Here is a 21,841-nt window from a genome sequence, read left to right as displayed (position 1 = left end):
TTATCTTGCTTGCACAAATAGTGAAGCCGATCATTTTCTGACAGGTTGATTGTGCCACTGGTATCTATAAACTTTTTTTCCTGACTTCGTACCGCCATGGGCACGTTCAAGAGTGAAAATGATGGCACGAATTCTCGGGTGTTTCTCTGGCAAATCCAGGAATTTAGATGTTAATGTTTCTAGCCAATGTGAGAGTTTGCACCAAATTTCGCACATACCTGCAAAAATTAGGTGCTCGTATTTGGCGTTGGAAAACCAATGAATCTAATGATTTCTTCTTCCAGCCTGGGTATACCAGGCTGTGAAAAAAATAGCTTTGCATCGAAATACGCAACGGCATCTCGAAATAAGCATTGACGTAAGAGCGGCTAATTAAAACGAGCCTCGGCGAAATCAGTATCGACGCACCCGCAAGTACGTGGTGGCGATCTTCTCGACGGAGTGCGCGGATGTGTCGCGTGTGCACTGCGCTCCCGCGGCGCGCAGGGGAAGGTGTCGAGCCAGCTCCTTGGATGACCTTGTATGACCTTGGATCGGGTGCACAAAGAACACGGGAGGGGTCCATGTGCCCGGTTCATTTCAATCAAGGTGCACTCCGGAACTAGATTTTCAAGCGGCCTTAGCCGGCGCACGGCAGACGGCACCGTTGTATCTGTGCAAAAAAGAAGGGAAATAATACTCCGCGTGAGCTTGTCTTTCCTGCATACTTTTTCGTGCTAGGGCGGCACAAACTGAGCTGCCTACAAGCATCGTGGAGGCTCCTCATGTCGGTGACAATTTATGAATTCTGAATAATAATAGGTTTGGAGTTTTCCTCCTGCAAAACGCTAAATCTGAAATGAAAACAGAATGAAAAATGCAATCTGTTTGAAGCAGAGTGTCAACAAAAAACTTGAGCGTGAACTGACATTGTAGGCTCTTTTTTTTATTTTAAAGTACCGGATACCCTCGTGGAGGGGCGCACTGTTTCCAGAAATCTGAGCAATTAACAAATTCAGTCCGCATACGTTAGGAAGGCCAGAAAAATCAGAGGCCTGCCCGCGGCGGCTAATGCACTACGGGTTGCTTCACAGCCAGTGGTTCTCCCATATTTTTTAAAAAAATTTTCTGTGCCTTTAGAACAAGCGCGCATTTTCGTAAGAGCGCACAAAAACATTTTTCTTCTCGTCGTCGTAAGTGTCCAATCATTCAACTTGCGACTATGAATTACTACGCTTATTATAACCTGCAACGCAGCACAACTGATCGAACCGCGTTTCGCACAGTGAACAGTTCGATTCTTCGTGTTGTAAAGCCCAAAACACGCGAACATTACAAGACGCCCAACCGTTAAGTTCGTAGCTAAATGAACAACCTTTAGCGTCGCCAATACCTGGCTTGTTCCTAATGAGATATGCGACAGCACAGGCCACGCTGAAACTGATTCCGAGAATGCCACGTGTGAAGCGACATTAAAGTTTGGTTTATGGGGTTTAACGTCCCAAAGCGACTAAGGCTATGAGAGACGCCGTAGTGGAGGGCTCCGGAAATTTCGACCACCTGGGGTTCTTTAACGTGCACTGACATCGCACAGTACACGGGCCTCTAGAATTTCTCCTCCAAAGAAATTCTAGCCGCCGCGGCCGGGATCGAACCCGCGTCTTTCGGGTCAGCAGCCGAGCACTATAACCACTGAGCAACCGCGGCGGCCGACATTAAAGTGATAATTTGGCGGTCCATTTTATGAAGCGGGTGGACCACACAGTTGACGAGGTGCTTTATTTATTATTTGATGCATTCTGATTTCATGAGGTCTGTTCCAGTTAATAATTTATAGGGTCAGGCACATGTATTGCGCTGGCAGGCAGCCGCTCCTTTTCCGTCTGTGAGCAGTGATATCGACGCGGGAAAAACCTATTCTATTGTACAGCAATCAGCGCTGCGTGCGTGTGTGCTGAAAATAAATGAAACACGAAGACGCAGATTGGAGCCGGCATGGCTGAGATCCAGCAGGCGACACTGTAGTCTGTGCCCTTTGCCTCATGTGGCTCACTTTCGCGCTGTTATTCCAGAGTAAAAACTTTGCGACCAACGTTTCTGTATTTCTTAATGCATGCCATCCGTAAAGAGCCTCTATAGTTCCTCATCTGAGCGAACATAGCGGTAGTCAAAGAAACGCACGACTCTTTTTCTACGGACGTGAAAGCTAATGTGGAACCTCTTAGTCAAGTGGAAGTGCTCTCTGAAAAATATGCACGCCGGAATAACAGGCCGTAATTATCTTGCACTTGGAGCAGTGTTATGCGTTATTCGTCGGCATAAAAATTCACCACAATAAATTAAGTGTGGAAATAAATTGCTTTCAGTTTAAACAGGCTAATGCGGCAGGTAAAGATAACTCGGATGTGATCTCCTTGCCCTTTCGCTTCCTATATTGTTAATAGCAAAGGAATAACAATGTGCCCTAATCTATCCCGCCTATGGACCTTAAACGACAGGTTGTGCCACTCACCGTTGTGCCGACATGCCGCAGTGTCCCGAGAAGCCGATTCGCTGGGTTCTCTGCCTTCGGCGATATTCTTTAATTCATTCAGGCTGAGCCGTTTGGTCTCTTGAATGGACAGAGCGATGTCAGTCTCGCGCTCGATGGTTTGCTTCACCTCGACAGTCATGAGGGAGTCCATCCCCAGTTAACGAAGACTCGTGTTCGGGTTCAAGCTTGATGGATCTTTCACGCCTTTCACGCAGTTGATTTGGAAATGTATAAGAAAATGAACACAGAAAAAACACGAATCATGCTGATTATATAAATTGTGCTTTGAGATGAAAATTGTTAGTTATTTACGCCAGTGCATGGATTGTCTAATACTGGGCTTAAAAGTTAAAGTAGACTGGAGTAGCGATAGTTGAATTCCGTCAAGAAAAGCTTGCCATGCGGAGGGTAGCGTTTAGGGCTTTTGTACTGTAGACTATGGAGATTTCCGATTGATAGTTGTATGCAGTGATTTAGATTATTTTTTGCTGGACAGACATAATGTTGCTTGATATATAAAGGACCTTGAAGCCTAAATGCGCAAATTGGTGCTGTTTGTTAAAGGTCGAAGTCAGCGTTAAGGATCTAATAAGTGTCCAGTCAAACATTCATCGCTTCGTTTTTCATTCACCATGAAAATGTCGCCTGTAACCTTCAAGGTCCTTGCGCCACGAGCCAGTGAAGTAGAAGCTCGTTGAGTAGGCTATTCTGCTCTCATTGATTACGAGTGTGCTCGGTGTGGTAATTTTTTGTTTCGGGTAATACATCGCCTTGCGAGTTGCAGCTGGTACCTACCACCATTTCTTTTTTCAAACGCTTTACCGCAGCGAAAACATTACTCCTTGTTTGGAAGACACTTCTGGGCAACGGAAAATATGATGCTCGCGACGGTACTGGAACTCAGTGCAGTAATCTGCACCCGCCTCCCCCCCCCCCCCCCCTCTCCCGAACTCCCTTAACTCGCCCATGCTTGTGGTGATCGATAACTAAGCCAACATTCGCGGTGGTGCAGTGGTGCAAGCATACAAGCCGCTATAAATTCTAATAGTTTTACCGACCTAGAGGTGAAGCTGCAAAATACTACAAGAAGAGCATTCTATCTGGGATATGAAACAGTAGCAAAACAATTGCTTTTCCTCAGTTGGAGCTGTAAGAGGAAGTACGGATCCTTTGAAGGGTACGGCCCCGTGATTGTCTTTACCACCGCGTTTGAGCCGTTGGTGCAGAAACACTCTGAATATACGGAAGGTGGCTTTGGTGTTATGAGGACATCTCTTTTGTAATCGCGGGCCTAGGTTTGGTTATTAATACGCCGCGCAACATAACAAACACAAACGTATGGCTGTATGCACAAGTGCCATTGCTAGCCATGGCCGCATACCTATCGTAGTTGGTCGTTCAAGACTTGTTGCAAAGAGTGAGACTGAGAGCTCGCTTCCTAAGTTTGGCTTTATTGACAAAAAAAATTATCGTACGTGGCAGGCAACTGGATGTATTTATCGTAACCTTCTTCTTCAGTTAGAATTAACATATTCCCGTCCGCCAAAAGTGGTCACTGGCGACCCCACTCGGCATTTATTGAAACTTTGTTCAAGCGGGTAGGTGTGCTTTGTGGAACGACGCACCATTTCATTGCTGCGCGAAGTAAGCGCACCTTAATTTCGCCGTATTTGCATCGACGACTCCCCTAGACTCGGCAAGGAATTTTACATCAATTTTCTCATGCGTATTGAACGCTTTGGAGCCGCATATGCTAAAGGCCATTGTCAAAGAGTTGTCTTCTTCCCGCTATATTCGCCGGAGTTAAAGGAACTGGTTCCCTGGGTTCGTTGTAAATGTAGGGGATGGGCCGGTTCTTCAGGGCTACTTCCGCTTCGGTCACAGTAGTTTTCAGCTCCTTCTCAGTTACTGTTCGTTGCGCTATGGTTTTTCGTACCGATGTTGCGAGGCTTGCATGACACAATTGTATAACACCCCCCCTCCCACGGAGTACTTTCCGTTCTAGTTTTCAAGTGAATCTGTGGCACACTTGAATAATCCTGAATCTTCTCGCTGGTGTGAGTATCTTCAGTATCTTGAATATTATGCTTAGTACCTTGGTAATATCTATTTTCCCTCCTTATAAGTGCTGACATTGTAAGAATAAATGACTCCTGGTAATCCTCGTCTTGCAACAATTTTCGGAAGTATGAAGCTGGATATGCTGTCGATATGCTGGCTGCCACCTCTAAATGCCGAGCTCTTTTAACTGCGTAGGTGAAAATGGCAACATAATGCTTGACTTTTTCGAGTCTACCTTTTTGCATTGAGTAGTACTTCCGGGGAAAAAGCAGTACTTTAGATACATAATCTCCATTTTAGACTGCTTTACCAATTCGTTTCCCATCTGACTTGCGCTTTGCGTCATGCCCAACTGTTCTTTTTGATAATACTACCATGTCAGCTGTGATAGTACAGAGTGGGTCTTCATGTCATATTCAATTACTCTGATACTCCGTATCAGCGGTCTTTTTGGTCTTGAACTGTTTCTAGTTGCCCATTAACTTCTTTAAGCCTCAGCGATTTTCCAGTCATCTGCGCTTGCGGTACGGTCAGATTCCGTTTTGACGTGGCTACTCCATTTCATTTCATTTATTTATTTGTCCAGAAAACAGCTCTTGTAACAAGGTGCGTAATATGGGTTCGTAACACCTTCCCCTTCCATACTAATATGTCCTTCATGAGGTAAAATGTGGCTGGCATCCGCTTACTTCTCAGCTGCTGTGTTTCCCGCCGGGCATTTACTCTGGTCAACCTCCTCGCCTCCACTAGGTAGCGCAGCTGCTGCACAGCCACTCTCTTTGCTACTCCAAGGCAGTGTCCTTTGTATTGGGGCATGGATCAGCATCCTGGTAGCGGCATCATTTTTGTTAGAATGAATGAGACTGGCAGTTTGCTTCGTACGGTTCTCTAAAAAAAAAATAGGGCTGCATATGTTGACCTTGAAATAATAGCACATACGCGTATGGCAGGCGCCTCGCTTACTTCATCATCTTTTTCGCCTTTTCTTGGAAATAATTCTTGAAATTTTCGAACCGTGAGCGCAGCGAGACTTCACACATCGGGAGAGAAGACACCGTACTTTTGCCTGGAACTTACAGCAAAAATACGAATGCGCCCTAATAACACAGCACGATATGAAACGGGCTGGAATCTTGCGCTCTCAGGTCTGTGTTGGTTAATTTGGCAGGACGCACTCAATAACGGGCTTTACGTCACGCCGAGTAGTGCTCAAAGTTTCTTCGTCTAATGTCTTTTCCAATGCTATTTTTAAATGGAAGACTGGGGCTGCTCCACCACCGAGTCTCGGCCACGTCCTTTGGATTCGCCTTGGAGGACATGTCTTCAATGCGCGGAGACTGCTTCTGCACAGGCCGTCTCACCTTGGTGGCTGCTTTGTAATATCCCTCAACTTTGCTTCAGTCATGCAATATAGCCTTCACTCACCAACTTGTTTTAATGCGTGACAAGCGCGCTCGACAGCAGTTATTATTAAGGTGTTCTATTCTCCGGTAAAATGGAATTCGCACCAGGCAGTTTTCTCAATTGAACACCAAACATGCCCATTCTGAAGTTGCAGTTCACACAAAGCTTTAGGGCATCCGCCTGACATTTCTATGCTCGTTTGTTCATTATTTCCTCTTCCTGCATGCGTAATCAGGCATTAAATTAGGAGTTATACTGCAGCGAGAGTATCACTGTATATAGGCCTTCATGCAGAAGTTTCGGAGAGCATTTTTGAGCTCTGAAGTGCAGTCATTACGAATATAGCAATATTATAGGCTATCCAAAAGCACAAAATAATTTTTTTGCGGTCAAGAAATTTTTCTGTAGTATTTTGGAACCTGACAACAAAAATTCGTGAAGTATTAACAAGATTTTCTCTAGTACTGTGTAGCTTCCTGTCCTAATAACAGAGTCAGTCTGTCGCGTCAACCGACAACTCCTCAATACCGCAGAATAATCTTTTGTAACGAGAGAACTACAAAATACTTTGTTTTATTTTGCGACCGGCTTTGTCGCATTTTTCGACTAGGATGGCATAAACCCTGCTACACTGTCACTCATGGACAATTCTTCGCCCTTTTCTCAAGAGTAGTTTGCATGTCGACTTGGCATAAGGTGGAGATACGAAGGACACCTCATGTTTGGGTAATTTGTAATGTCATACTTGTGAACGAAAGAAACAATCGAAATTTGGGCGAACAGTGACACGTCCACTTCTTTTACTAAATAATTCCTGACCTCTCGCCCTGCCCAGATGATCAGCAAGTAATTTATTCCTCGCAATGCGTCTATTTACGTGAAATCCTGCATCACAGGCTGGCAGGTTTAGAGGGCGTCTAAACCGGTACTCACAGGCTCACTGCAACCCATTCTCATCTAGCAGCTCATCGGTGCAGGAGCGTTTTGTCAGGGCAAACAACGGTGGCGTTGACGAAGTTTACCCAACAAAAAGTTCATTAGGTGCGTGCTGCTGCTCAAAGTTACGATATTTTTTGGTAATGAAAACCTTATGTGAATAACAGTGAATTTGAAATATATAACTGCGTTACTTGAAGAATAATTAGGTGCTGTTAAAGGGGAATTTTCCTAACACTGCTAGTACAGCCCAATCGAAACAGATTGTCACAACTCACCGAAGACGTGGGCAATACATTGGATGAGGTCACACTTCTTGTTGACGTCCACTTTGTAGGAAAGGTCAGCCTTTACGCAACTCGAAACTACAGTTCCACCGTGGCACATATATCTGTCCAGCACCGCCAAGCAAGCAGTGATCCGTTGTGATACTACCCCACTGACCTCCGCATAGTCGCCTGCCATCTCTCGGAACACGCCGACATCGCCGATTGGTCCCCACTCGATAGCCAGAGCTAGAAAGTAAAAAAAAACATAGCATAGTGCTTAAATAACTATTTCATGAGTTCAGTAGTTGGCTGAGAAGTACGGTTAGCGCATTACCTTCATGTCTTTGTGTTGATTACCTTACTGTATGCACTCATGTGCTTGCAGCTTGCTTACTAGTAATTATTTTGTATTCATTACTATTTATTTTCAATTTGCTCTGAGTCTCATCGCTCATTGTTAACTGTTGACATCTGTGGTGTGCGCATTGTGTTACCGATGTTGTGTTATGCGTGTTCTTTGCAGCTTTGTTTTATTGTGTTCAATGTCCTCAGCTCTAATGGGAGTTTTCTCCTATGCGAAGAGGACAAGCTGGTGCCGCTGTCCGGCACCAATCTCGTTATGCACGTCGATGTGAATGAAAGAAAATAGTCATGACGGCAAGTTTCAAGTCTACAGCGCATTCCTGTTGAATACCAGTTTCTTCGCGCTTTTAACTACGCTGTTTAACTTACGACTATGACGATGATTTGTCAGCTGGACAGGAGCTCTCACGCAGCAACTCAGCATGAACTCGAAATGGTGGCATCTTTTACACACAGGCTGATTTAGAGGCTAGAAGTTTTATACATCAGTTACAACGCCACTATGAGTCGTTGTTACGAAGGCTTAGTCCGATAAAGAAAAAAATCGTCGATGGCCAAGTCTTCAAAGGTGGCAGGAAACGAAGTTCCTCGATATGCGCCGTCGTAGGTTCCAATTCAATTTGGAGAGTCGGAATATACAAGTTTCTTTTTATTCTGATGAGTACCATACTGGAGGAAAATCCTGCTGTTGAGATCTCTGCTTTCAGCATGAGTTTCTGCGTCAGTTCCGGAGCTGGTTTTGCTGTCGGCGTAGCCATAGCTTCAGGATGATGTTACATTGAGTGTTGCAAAAGAGTAGGTTGAAATTATTCCACACTAAAAAAAAGGGCTGAGGTGCATTCTTCTCCAGTGTATCGTTCTTGATCTGACACTTAAATGAGCAAAATTAAGAAAACAAAATAATTACAGTGTTGTGAAGCTCTCATCATATATTAACTTTAACCTGGGTTTTGTCATGGGGCCACACGAAACATAATGTTTACGTCATACTTTAAAGCAGCTCTCAAGCAATGCGTAGCAGAAAATAAAAATAAAAATTAGCCAGCAACTGATGGCTTCCAGGTGAAGGGCTCATGTCCACGTGGCTTACATGCATGTGTGCATCTATAGACTTCTAGCGTTCCCGTCAAACCTAGCAGCGTTGTAAGATGCCACTTTATTAGGAGGACAATGTATTGATTAAGCTCTCCACAGGAGTGGGGCACCTGCGGTACAAAGGCAGAGACTCACCAGGCAGTCCACCTGCGGCCCGGCGCTCACAAATGCGCTCCATGGCGGAGTTCGCATAGCCATAGTTTGTCTGCCCAATATTGCCGCAGCCAGACGATAGCGATGAGAAAACGACGAAATGATCGAGATTCGGAGACACTCGTCGGGAGATAGTATCCAAGTTCTGGGTGGCATTAATCTTGACTTTGAACACGCTCTCAAAAGCCTCGGCAGTTTGGTTCTCGAGAAGCCCATCACGAAGCACCTGGAAACGAAGACAAAGTCCGGCCATACCTCGACATTTTCTCGTAAGCTTGAACGGGGCAGCATGACAATAGAAACACAGGAGTGCATGTACAATAGCCGAACTGTAGGCTTAACATGCAAATATAGTGCGAGTAATCAGCTTCTTTTTTGACTGTGACGGCTTAGCGCAGCATGTGCAGCTTCTCTTCTCAGACACCGAAAGGACTTTATCGATGTCACCAAGGTTCATTTTTTTTTTAAACTGCGGGAAATTATACAAACACAACGCTGGGCACACTTCCCTGTTCGCCTTATTTTGTGGACATATTCCAATGGTCTGACTGTTCAAAGGGAAAGGTGGAGAAGAAAATAAGTTCTTTGCTCACGTCCAATAAACTTCCGTTTTTGAAGAAGTTCTGTAATGCATTTTTAACATCAGTGAAACTACAAAAGATTTTGAAACCCGTGAACGGCTCAAAGAGAAAAAGCAACAACTTCATAGAGCGCACTCCCGCAAATTGCTAGATACCACAGAGGTGTACTCCATTTTTTACATTGTCATGCGGTAAACAGTATACAGGACAATGATATGCTGCGACAATCAGTACAGCATGATACTGTGCATGCCAGGCGATCTCGACCTAAATTGGCGACAATGAGCTGCCATTCTAAAGATCTAATCTAGCATGTAGCCGGGGCTAAAAAAATCACTGAACAGGAACAGCATGACGGCAAGTCAAATTACAAATATAAAAAGCTTCCGTCATTACCACGTTCTTCTCCTGTGTAAGATATCATTGTTCTCCAGAGCACGAAGTTGAAGTTTGCTCTTTGTGCGTTGTGAGCGATTTATTTGTCTTAAAATGCACAAAAACAAATAAATGCACAAAAATAAATTCTACATTTCATTTGAAAGCTCTGCGTTGTGTTCGCTCGCTTACCGTTTTCCCTCGCTTCGTGTTCTTAGAGCAGCGATCTCCAAGGCAGTGCATGAACTTAATGCGAAGGCTATGAACAGGAGTAGTGTCTTTATGTGTAGTCTGGGTCATGTGCTTGCACACAGCCCCATCTTAAGGGTTTGAGAAGCCCGCTCTTGAGCCCAGTGCAAGCACACCTGCACGAGGACGCTCTCAAAATTAGTGATGCTCCATTATGGAAAACTCTTTCTTAGATCCGCGGCAGTCTTGTATTTGATCGGAGGAACAGAATTTTTTTGGGCGAGTATTATACTCAACCGCGCATGGAAGGGCTTTGCGACAACCGTTAAGCAGAGTGCTATGTTTCTGGAACATTTTTATAAGCACAAGATAAAGAGGAAGTGCAGATAATAAATAAGGTCCATGAAAAAGAAAGACGGCCATTGGCGCAGCAAATTTTGAATGAAAGAAGAGAGAGCAGCCTATATTTTTTTGTTATTGAGCAGTAGATGTCTTATAGAGTGGTAAGTTAGACCACCAAAGATTTCCCGTAGTGAATAATTGACGACCTGTTTCTAACCAACACTCAGAGCCATATTTGAGGGTAGAAATATTACGGTGGACCAAAAAGCGGATCGTGAAGCATGAACAGAATTAAACTTAAGACGCCCAGGTTGAAGATACCTCCGACACAGCCCATTTCCGCTGCTTCGGCGATGATTTCCTCAGCACCTTCAGGCGCTGAAGCATCTGCCTTGCTTACAATGACGGAGGCTCCAGCCTGCCGCCACCGATGCAGGCAGAACTTCTGGTACCCTGTCCGCACTCCAGACCGGCTAGTAAGTACCAGTTTGCGGCATCCACGGTTCACCATCCAGTCAGCTAGTTCGAGGCCAAAGCCGCCGAGGCCTCCGATGACGACGTACGATTTGTGTTGGTAGAAGTAGGTACGTGGCATCGCTTCTACGGTTATGGGATTGGCGGGCATCACCGGCCGCGGGCTTTCCTCCGGTCGTCTGATCTGCGTGCATATGCGGATTTACAACTTTCCCGTTACAACGAAGCGGCTATTTTGCTACCTTGCTCTATTTTGAAAAACTGACCTGAATGAAGCCCGTACAGGTCTTCCTACCACGCCGTGCCGACAAGGTAGCATTCGACACCAAGCTAGCGCATATGGGGGACCTGAAGTATTTTCCCCTCAGTTCTCCGGTGGCTTTCTCTAACCGCTCTAACCTGAGTACTCTAACCGCCTGGCATGCTCAATTACGCTGATCAATCTGAAAATTTTGGCGCGAATATCTCGAAATATACTTGCGCTGGGAAAATTCTACAAAATAAAACATATCTAAAGAGAACTGCCTCATAGTTTCAAATATAAAGATGCCGGCTTATTGTCGCGCCCAAAAATGTAATCATTCGATTTTAGTCGATTAGGTGAATAGAGGCGACAGTTCGCATCTCACTTCGTGCCCCCGCGGCCAGAGAACGCATTTGCGGAGGCACATTTTACAACCACTCAGTGTCTAGTTTTAAGAAATCTGTCAAGAATAATTATGAACATCCTGTACTGCAGTCATAACGTCTGGCTAAACTGACGGAGAATCAACAACGGGTGCTCACCTCGAGTACAACTTTTCCAATGTGCTTTCCAGAGGCAAGAAACCGGAAGGCCCTTTCTACTTCGTCCAGCGTAAACCGGCTGGTGGCCAGCGGTCGGACGGCACCAGAAGCGATGCCTTCTTGAATAAGCTGCACTACACGTAGCCTCTCTTGTAAGGCAGACGGGGTGTCGTCGTACAAGGTTTCCAGCAGGATTGCGTGGTAGGTGACGCTCTTGAGGAACACGGACATACCCAGGGACGAGTCTTTGAAGAGATAAACCTTTCCGATCTCCAGGAAGCGACCGTGTGTCGCCAGACAACGCACACTAGCTTGTAGCTTCTCTTGAGCCAAAGAATTGAGCACGAGATCCACGCCTGGAGTGCAGACGGAAACACGAAAAATCAAGTCGTAGGTGCATAAATTAAATATTTGTGTGAAATGGGTGGATGAGGAGGGATGAATGCTGTACAAAGAGTGTAGAAAAAAAGTGTGGAAACACGGACGCTGAACCACTGGAAAATAGCGGATCACAATGCTTAAAAAAATTGGTAGGGACACTTAAGCTCCGCTTTAAGGGTATGATGCGATAGCGTAATGGGTTAATTTCCATATAGCAGTAGGTCACTGCCTACTTTAAGTCACAGATCCCTGAGAGTCTTCAAACCCTCTGACGCAGTGGTGCAGTGACCAAGGGATGCTCCACTGTCCTGCGATGGCAGGTGCTCCTAGCGGCCGGCCTTGTGCGACCCAGGTTAGTTTTTCTGAGCGACCAATCATTAGTTTAACTGCCACCTGCCAAGGTGGGCAGTTTGCTCAATCTCTGTTGGACAGGTTGCGATGACGACGCAAGGTCACGTGACCTAGGTGGACCCCCTGCCTACTAAGTTGCTCTCTGGGCACCACCTGCCAGAGCCATGTGCACGTGATTTTCCACTAACAACGCCGACAACGCCAACACTGGATTTTCTGGTGAGTGGGGCCTTGAATGCTATCGCGTTGACATTATTAGCACCCGCAGAAGCTCTGAAATGTGTAAAGTGTTTTTAAGATTAGGTCCACAGATTAGGTCCACAGGATTAGGTCCACAGACAAGTAAAAAGTTGAGGACCTCTACTGGGCGAAAACCGCGTGTTTGAGACTTTCGAGGCGGTTTATAAAAGTTGTTCAGTTTTTGCCAAACGCTGTGCAAGCACTACACTTTTTCGAATACATGAAGTCACAGAACTCCTTACTATGCGTATTTTTCAGCCACACCCGTTATGCTTACACTTTTAAGATATTGGGGCGAGTGGAAGAAAAAAATGGCTGAGGCTTAACTTGGTTAAGCCTGGAGAATGCGAAGCATCATCGTGTCGCGTAATTTGGGGGGCGCGAGGTGGGCCCCCGTTTCTCCACTGTCGTGACGTCATCGTGTCACGTGGTGTGACGTCATGTCTCACGTGATTTGGAGGCGCACAACCACAGCGACGGCGCGAGGTGGGCCCCCGTTTCTCCACTGTCGTGACGTCATCATGTCACGTGGTGTGACGTCATGTATCACGTGATTTGGAGGCGCACAACCACAGCGACGGCGCGAGGTGGGCCCCCGTATCTCTACTGTCGTGACGTCATCGTGTCACGTGGTGTGACGTCATGTATCACGTGATTTGGAGGCGCATAACCACGGTGAAGGGCTGAAGTGGTAGCTAAAGTAGTATGCTTCGCATAAAATACGAGGAGCGATCGCCGCGCGCCGACGACGACGTGGCTACTGTGGACCTGCCTGTTTTTCTGTGCCCCTGATTTCACCTGTTCTCAATGCCGGCCTGTGCGTCAAACCGTGACAATATATTATCAGGTTGAGCTAATTGTTGAAAGCAGAATGACAGCCTCTTACTTAGAAACTTCAGTCTTAACAGTTCAATATTTGTGTAACCCAGACAGCGACAAAGATTTCGACAAGTTGTGAAAATTCGTGGTCTTAAACCAGATTCAGCGTAAAAAAAAGTCATGCCGTTTGCTTGAATTTCGGAAATGCCTTCATTATAAACAACTAGACCAACCGTGGCTTAAAGCTGACATGTTAGTGCGCATAGTGTTAAAAGCTTCCCTGGGTGCACTTTCAGAGACTATGGAAGTAGGATACTGCACAGCAACCATTCGACTAAAAAAATTTGCAAAATATTTGCTTTTGACATTTTGATATGAATTAAAATACTTTGGTGGATGCTTTGCAAGTGTTCAAAATTACCCAGTCGAATATGGCAACAGAATTTGGCAGTTACGTCTGAGTGAGGAACTTGATCGTAGCTTCCTGGTTTAAAAGCTACAAAGGTGTTCAAGAACGGCTTACTTAGAAGAGAACAACCAAAAAAACTGCTATGGAGCTGAGAGAAATCCGCAAAGAATCGGCTTTTTTTCAGCGCTTCATTCATCTGACATTTGCAATATATAAATACCACACATTGTGCAGTCAATGAAGGAAATTATGGGACGAAGCACTGCGTTAGATAAAGTTCAGGCTGACTGTATTGTAGTAAGTTTTCTAGCCTAGTACTCTGGGACGCGTAAATTGGAGTATCTAACATAATGTCGATGGCTTCAGGAACGAACTCGCAATCATGGCGTTTAGTGTGCTTTTACTTTGAAATTACCATTTATTTGGAGTAAACTCGATACAACCGAAAGGCACTGGTGACGTTCGAAAAAGAAGGGCTAAAACAAATTGCCAGGAAAGTTGCGTGGAAAAGCGTTCCCAAGTTTTTTTTTCACTCAAGTATTGTCAAGTAATCACTTAGGAGCGATAGCATTTCCGGAATTCTTGCAGTTTTTCAGAAGCCACCAAGGAACACTTGGTGGAACTGTAGCAAGTGCAGCATTGACGGATTGTAAATGAAATCGGAGGTATTTTTGAAATATAGTAAATATCATTCTGCCTCTACCTGTGCCCTCTAGCAGTTGCTTGCGCAGCCTTCGTCATCATGTGCAAATTAGGTTAACTGCAAAGGATAAAATCCTCTACAGCCAATGTTTACCTGTCATTGTCATTCGTAAGCCATCGACCACTTGATCCAAACAAAGCTCATCACCTCGCAGCTGTGCCTGAATAAGAGCCAGCCTGAAAAATATTCTATTTACCTTCGGACCTGCTGTAATGGCACAGAACCACCACTCATAACTGTTGCGCAATATTAATCTCACTAATGTCGAACTTGTCGTCCTTTGAGCTGAAATATTAGCTGTAGCTATAGCCTTGTGCCATTAACCTCAACCATGGCATCCGCTAAGGTGCATGATGGTAAGCAACATAGCGCTTTCTGACCTGCATCAAACATTGCGTACGAAAACGATGGCCCCATTTTGAAGGAGCGCTGAACCCTTTAGAAGTCTAGACACATAAAAACTTGCGTGCTGACAGAAGAGTTAGGCCTGTTAGAGAGAAGACGGACTTTGTACCACGGATGATTGCCTCAAGACAGAACATAACCACTGGTCCGACCTTGTCAATTGGTGATCGCGTACGCTGCAGACTAATGCCCATCTTTCACCTTCAACACATTCCAGAGGCTCCTTATCAGCGTTGTTAAGCCGGCTTCTGTGAATAGCTTGAATGCCACAGGGGTGACCCGGTAAAATGATAACCAGTCAAAGGAATTGCAGGGATTGGTGGTGACAAAACAAGCAGGTTATTATTGTCTGCAATGAAAAGGCGCGCCTTTTCATGACGTGGGGCAGAGGAAGCTCGACTTGAACGCCACAGCGTTTGCCATATCCAAGCATTTTCGAAGTGCGAGCTCGCATTCAGTGGCAAAACTTTGGTGGCACTGTTTCAGTAGGTTTGCTTGCACATAAAGAGAAAAAGAAAACAATTCTAGGACACTGTCTCACGCAGGTAACGAGGTTTGCTTGGCCAAGCGACTAATATAGGAAGAGGGAGATCATGACTGCCTATCTCAAACTACATTAATCAGTTGTTCTGCACCCACTGAGCATAAAAAATGTGAACTTTAAAACACAATCTCCTGTACTTTGATAAAATAAACTGGCGTCAGATGTGGGAGATTACCTTAAATACTTCATAATGAGGCCACATGACATTAACCCGCGTAAAATACCATACCTACGCATAAAAACGCAAAAGCTAGCCTGGGTTACTGAGATAACAACTTTAATATTTAAATAGATAAATAAATTGAAAATAATCACTTTAATACCAGCAGGCAATAAATACCGCTTAAAATTTACAGGCGATCAATACGATTAATGCGGCAGAGTATGCGTTGGCATTAGGTTTTCCCTGAGCTGAGCAGCCGCTGCCGCGGACGCGTTCAGATCGTGCGAATGGATGGCGTTACCTGTTCCACCAATCACCCTGACTTTATGCACCAGCCGGCTCACCAAAAAGCCCTCTTAGTCAAAATCGAGATGTCTTATTAGGCGCAAGCAGCGAAATTCATCTAACTGCTGTTACGGAGACACAGAAGGGGGGACGCCCAAAGCAGCGATCAGAAGGACTTCGCTAAAGTCTCCGTGAACGCGAGTAGAAGGAGCAACTACGCGAATATTCTCAGTTTCGTTCTCAAGAAGCTGAGTTAAAGTGTCAGCAGCGAGAGAAAGCTGATGAGAGAGCTCCCAATGCCGATAAGATGACACCAAGGTGGTGATGATGAGGAACGGCGGCAGTTTCACAGCAAAAAACCCACTTACCTCTGCCTTTCGTTTCTCTGAGCACGTGTCGCTCAAAGGAGAGGCCACGCGAGTTTGCGAAATTCCTTTCCGTCAGCTGTGGGAAGCGGCGCATCAGGAACTCTCTCTTTTCTTGAGATCCTGGGCAAGTTTACAAAAAACGACAAAAAAAATGTCTCACGAGCGTTTCACACAACGTATTTGCACTTAAAATGAATATCTGAGAAATTTTCCGTTCGGGGCTCGAAGCTGTACAACAGCCAGAATGGCAAACCATGAAAAATGTTTCGGCCAGTCGTTCTGAAATTCAGGAGGCGGGTCAACGATGCAGCAGTTCTCTGTGGCTCTTAGCTGTGCAACAGTCTACTTTTCAGTCAATTGACCCCCAGTCTGAGAAAAGCGATAGCCGACGCCTACTCTGAAACTTAAACCTTGCGAGAAAGCTCACTTATTGACCGGATAACCTACATGATGGCGTGCTGATCATGTGGGTTGCACAATAGCATTACATTCTTTCCAAAAAGCTACCAAGCTGGTTTCCGAGCCCACGCACCATGATTACATTTAGTGCTGAAAAGAAATCCGCATGATAACTCTGGCAGACATAAATAAGGGAATCTGCAACTCTTGCGGAGAGAGCATCATAAACCCCGTAAACTTCGGATTTTTTTCGTGAACTCGTGTGAGCTCGAAGCTGCCTGAAATGCAGCCAAACAGATTACCTAGTTAACACGCGACGAATGCACAGTGGCCACTGCATTTTTTCTTCGCCTGTTGCAAAAATTTTATATGCACTTGTCCACTAGTGCTTAAACGTGCTTGAAAATCTTGATCGGGATGGAAGAAAGGTAGAGAATTTCCCCAAGGTCATTTTCGAGCGAGCAAATTGACTGCACCGGACAAGCGATTTATATGCAGTAGCTGTTTTCTAAAGCTTGGAAATTTGGTCTAGTTGGTAAGGAATGATAGTGTTGCAGCGCCACAAGACGGACACGCAGAAGAAGAAAGCATTGGACGAATGCTCGCAAACAACTGAGCAAACATTATTAAATGTACACAGTATATACGAAAATGATATCGACCGGATAAGGACAGTCCAGGGCGCAGAGCAGAACTGACACGCAAAGCAACGATGGTTTACTCACGATATTTTCAATGACCTTCGTTGTTCTGAAAGTTTCCACAATTTTCCGGGCAGTCTTGTCTTTGTGCTTCTAAAGAACACGAGTCTCACGGGACAACGGAGTCAACTTGTGGCCCTTTATATTTTCAGTCAAGTGTGACCTCGGACTACCGTCTAAGGTCTTTTCATGTTCCCTGATTCGAAAACTGGGACAACACCCCAGCTGTCCCGTGTAATTAAACAAGCATGTTAAACGAAAAGTGCAAATCACCCGGCAAACAAAATTTAAGAACTGACCGGGGCGGTTCATACCACAGCCATTTTTCCTCTCCCAAAATCTGGCAAAATCTGCAGTAGCGTCAGAGACTCCACCTATTCTGTTTGCCGAAAGCGCCATGTCAAATTCATAGTGGAAAAGTTCAAAAGGGTGAGAATTGGGCGAGTTGGTATGAATTTAGTCCGTCCCTGTCCTCGTGGTGCCACAGCAGTATGAATTCATAGTGGAAAGCAAACTTCTGAAGACTGCGTAATACAAGACGAATGTAGGTCAGGACCCCAATGAACTTGAGAATGAACTCGGATACCTGGCATGCCACTCGGTGAAAACGTTGGCTTTCTTATTCAGCTTGATATCTGTACTGTCTTTGTTCCAGACCATTTTTCCTAAAACAATATTCGCAAGATTTTTTCCTCCTTTTCGTAAAGTAGGAAAGAGCTTTTTTGGTAAAAAAAAAAAGAGGCATCATGTTTCTCAGTTTTGGTTTCGTTTCTTTGTGTGAGGCGATCCTATGACACTGTGCCATGAATAACGTCCAAACTCGTTCTGTGTACTCCTAATATTGACGAGGGATTTCACACATGTTTTTATTAAATATAACCAACTTTCGTCAAAATTCACAAAAATGGCTTAAGAACATTTCGGTTTAAGTTTCGGAGAGAACGAGAGAGACAGCTCTTTACATTCGCTGACATGCTACTCTGCGTAGGGGAGGAAATAAGAAAGTAAAGATGATAGAAGCGCACTGTGCACATAAATGAATTCAGTTTAGTTTTGTTTTTTAAGACCACGAAGCTCAGTACCTGCATTTACTTTATTAAAAATGCGAATCTGGGTTGTCCAAGCGCATACCGGTTCAGCACTTTCTACCGCCGCTAGGTTACGGGTGCTGATAGCTGTATCTGACATAAAATGGGCGAATGACGTAAACCATGTCGCCTTTATCGTGATGAACACGCCTGTGTGTTTTAGCTTTACGTTCAATAAGACGTAGCGTCTTCGCAAAAATAACGCATAAATATGAGCCAAACCTCCAGCATGGAAGGCGAAGGCACATTTCCGGCAGAGATAGACCGCCCCCAGTTCACGTTACCAGCTAGTTTAATCCAGCTGCTGACTTTCTTAGTTGCATGTACATGTATACTTTGTTTCTAGGGGAACGTGACCGAATTTCGTGTGTTATGGGTCTGAACAGACACTTAGTGGTGTGAAAAGCGATAGTGGCAAGATCACAGACACGACGAGTGTATCCGCTCCCAAGCAAATCGTCACTTGCAAAGACCGTCCGATGGAAGCGGCGATGTTAGTTACCCTCTTGATCCTGCCTACGGCATGCGTTTTCTAGCATTCTCCACCATAGGCAGACATTACAAAATCTGCTGTTGTCTGCCCCATTCCCAGCATCTGTTAAACATAAATACATATCGTTTTCCCCATTGTAGTTCATTCAACAGTAGCAATTTGCAAGACGCAGAGGTTGGCAGAATAAGCCGGAACTGCAAAATTCACTTCAAGATGCTCAGCTGCATTTGGGGGGAAGTACAGAAGTTAAGTTTAGGCCGAGTAATTCATTCAGTGAGCCACAGGCAAGGTAGCCCAGTTATAGAGTTTGAGAAAAATCTTTGCGGATCACACGGAGTTGACCTTCAAGAATGTGCAGTTTCTTTGTAAGTGAACGATTCGGAAAAAAGTTAGGGAAGTAGGAGGTTTTTAAGCCATGATTTGCTTCGTAAATTAACTCGTAACGTGTGAAGAACACCATTTTTGGGCCAGTTAAATATGAATCAAAGCATCTGCAAAGAACAAAATGAGATAGTTCAACAGGTCGCCAATCAGTCGCGTTACAATCTGGCCGCTCTGAATTTTAGTAACGAAGAAGACGTTTTCGGGTAAGTACGAAAACAACAAATATTTGCAGGCATGACTTGTATACGCAATATTTTTTTCACTCAAAGGATGATATACCGGACATCACACCAAAGCAGCTTGCCTATACGCGACTATACCAATCAGCTGGAAGCATTTTCGTTTTCATTGTATGCCGGGGCACTATGGCAGATTCGCAGTAGGTGTGAATACTGTGCTTTTGAGAAAGTAACGAACAATGTCGCGGGTCACCATAACAGTAGTTTGTGTTGCTCACCTACAGTAGTGAAGACAGTGCATCCCATGGAGAGGGCCACAGAGATCGCCGCCTGTCCAACGCCTCCGCTGCCAGAATGGACAAGTAGCGACTCTCCTGGTCTCATGTTGCCACGCACAAACAGCGCATAGTAGGCAGTCGCGTACGCCACTGGCACCGTCGATGCTTCTTCGAGGCTCCAACTGTCGGGTACCTCCTATAGGAGATCGGTGTTAATCTCGACCATAGTTGCCATGCCTTTATGAGGCACCAGTGCCATGACACGGCGTCCACAGCTGTCGCGACCCGAGAACTCCAGGCCCAGGAGGCAGTCAGAGTTGGTCCACTTAACTACATGAAAATAAAAAGTGTTTACCTAACCTACTATTCCTGTGATTACTGTACACAGCTCTCGGTGGCCGATGTTTGTCACTTCTTCGTGCACTTCAGCGTGTGTTCCTAGACACCTTTAGAGCGTGTGGGGGTAGCGGTCTCTGTCACAGAAGAGATGCTCTCGGCTCAGCGAGGCAAGCTCGGTCAGAGATCAGCTACCAAGTGACAAGAGAGGTGGTCGTTTATCGCTTTCGCTGGTCGCAAGCCAGAGAATCGGTCGGAGCCTAAGGTTCACAAACAAAAGAAAGTTCATGCAGCAAAGAGACGATACAGAGGATTTCACAATCACTCATGCAAGCACATACAAAGCGACTCACAGTAATATGCAACTCGCACAAACTAACCCTCGAGAGAGGTAACAATACAAAAGAAATATTGCACCAAAAGCGCACTAACACAAGAGAGTGGCAAAAAAACAAAACACAATTTGTTCACCGTGCACTCCGACAGTCCGACGACCAGAGGTTCGCAATGAAGCCGTCCCGCAGGCTGGCGCACGCTGCCTGGCACGCTGTCCCGGGAGTGGAGCGGGCACGCTTCTCTGAAGCTTGAACGGCGGCTCGGGCTGACAGCGGTCAACGCCCTTCATTTATAGGCATGCTTCCCGTCTGTTAGTTCTTCGCGTCAAGACAGGTGCGCAGATGCACACAGTATCAGCTGTGCCATTCGATTCTCCATCTCGGGCCGGGCGCGCGTCCCGATTGGTCAGGCGCGGAGACTGGCTTCCGGAAACTTCCAGATCCTTCTTGCGTCGCGCCGCCGGCGCATGAATGAAGGGGAGTCGGAATCACTTGACAGGGTCAAGGCTACGCCCTCTCCATCAGTAATGCGTAGAATGTGAAGAGGTAAACGCTTGGGCAAATCTCAAATCGCGTCAGACAACAAAAGCTACGAACAGTGTATTGACGCCTTGGTAGAGCCGCAATAGCTGCCTTTCTGTCTGAACTATTCATGTAGAACCACAATGTCCATAGCGGCCGACGTTGCGCTATTTCAGCTGTTGGCGCCGTTGTATTTTAGAAATTATGTGCCCTTATGAGCCATTTAGGCTGTAGTTGAGATCTTATGAGCCCTTTTCTTCTATTCCCGTGAAAGCAAGATAACTGATCGTCATGGCGGTATTGATTGCCTGCGTGACGAATTTTTCGGTCAGCAGAACCAGATTTTATGTCACACTGCTGCACAAAGGCGCGCTTCAAATACTGCAGCCGGCTACCTGTCCGATAAGGATTTGTGACGTCACATTCTTCTTCTCGCGTTTTACAAGCCGGCTTGGAGTGCGGTCAAAATATATGAAAAATAATACCGTCCGCTGAAAAATATCGAAGTGACGACTGCATATCGGTATAATCGCACATTGAAAGTTAATTTCGCGCGTTTTCTTCAGAAGTATCATTTTTTTCCCGTCAGCTAGCCGTCAAGCTCCCTTTTATATTTCCTCGAGCAGCTATCACTTCTGCATCCTTGTTTTCGCATTGCAGTTCTACTGTTCGCGTTTCAATCGACACTGACAGTGCGTCTCCATGTAGCCTCTTATACATACGAAGAAAAATAAACTAAAGGCTCATGCCCATCTGGCAGCGTGAATACGGTGGTCCGTTCAGGCTGTATTACAAGCAAGTTTTTTTTTTTTTGTCGCTCCAATGGGGTCAAGTGAAACACCATGCCTTGGAGGCCTTGGTACTAACGCGTACAGGAAGCGCCGATATCAACAGTGCGCGGAACGTACGCATTCAGGT

At 45.5% G+C, this 21,841-nt stretch overlaps 1 protein-coding gene across 1 annotated transcript; it reads right to left on the bottom strand.

The window, feature by feature from the left end:
* Positions 1 to 393: 393 nt before the first annotated feature.
* Positions 394 to 19,836, bottom strand: LOC149362385 (fatty acid synthase-like). The gene is made up of 6 exons (XM_089568286.1): positions 19,731 to 19,836; positions 16,209 to 16,328; positions 11,541 to 11,896; positions 10,602 to 10,938; positions 7,192 to 7,428; positions 394 to 527 (listed from the first exon to the last, which is right to left on the bottom strand). Exons 1-6 carry the CDS (start codon positions 19,834 to 19,836, stop codon positions 394 to 396), a joined length of 1,290 nt encoding a protein of 429 aa, XP_089424412.1.
* Between the last annotated feature and the right edge of the window lie 2,005 nt (positions 19,837 to 21,841).

The sequence above is a fragment of the Amblyomma mixtum genome, chromosome 2 (assembly GCF_055824585.1).
Source record: "Amblyomma mixtum isolate Tamu chromosome 2, ASM5582458v1, whole genome shotgun sequence".
In the NCBI taxonomy this organism is placed as follows: Eukaryota; Metazoa; Arthropoda; class Arachnida; order Ixodida; family Ixodidae; genus Amblyomma; species Amblyomma mixtum.
The sequence above is the reverse complement of the archived record's forward strand: the minus strand, read 5'-3'. Positions and strand labels throughout refer to the sequence as shown.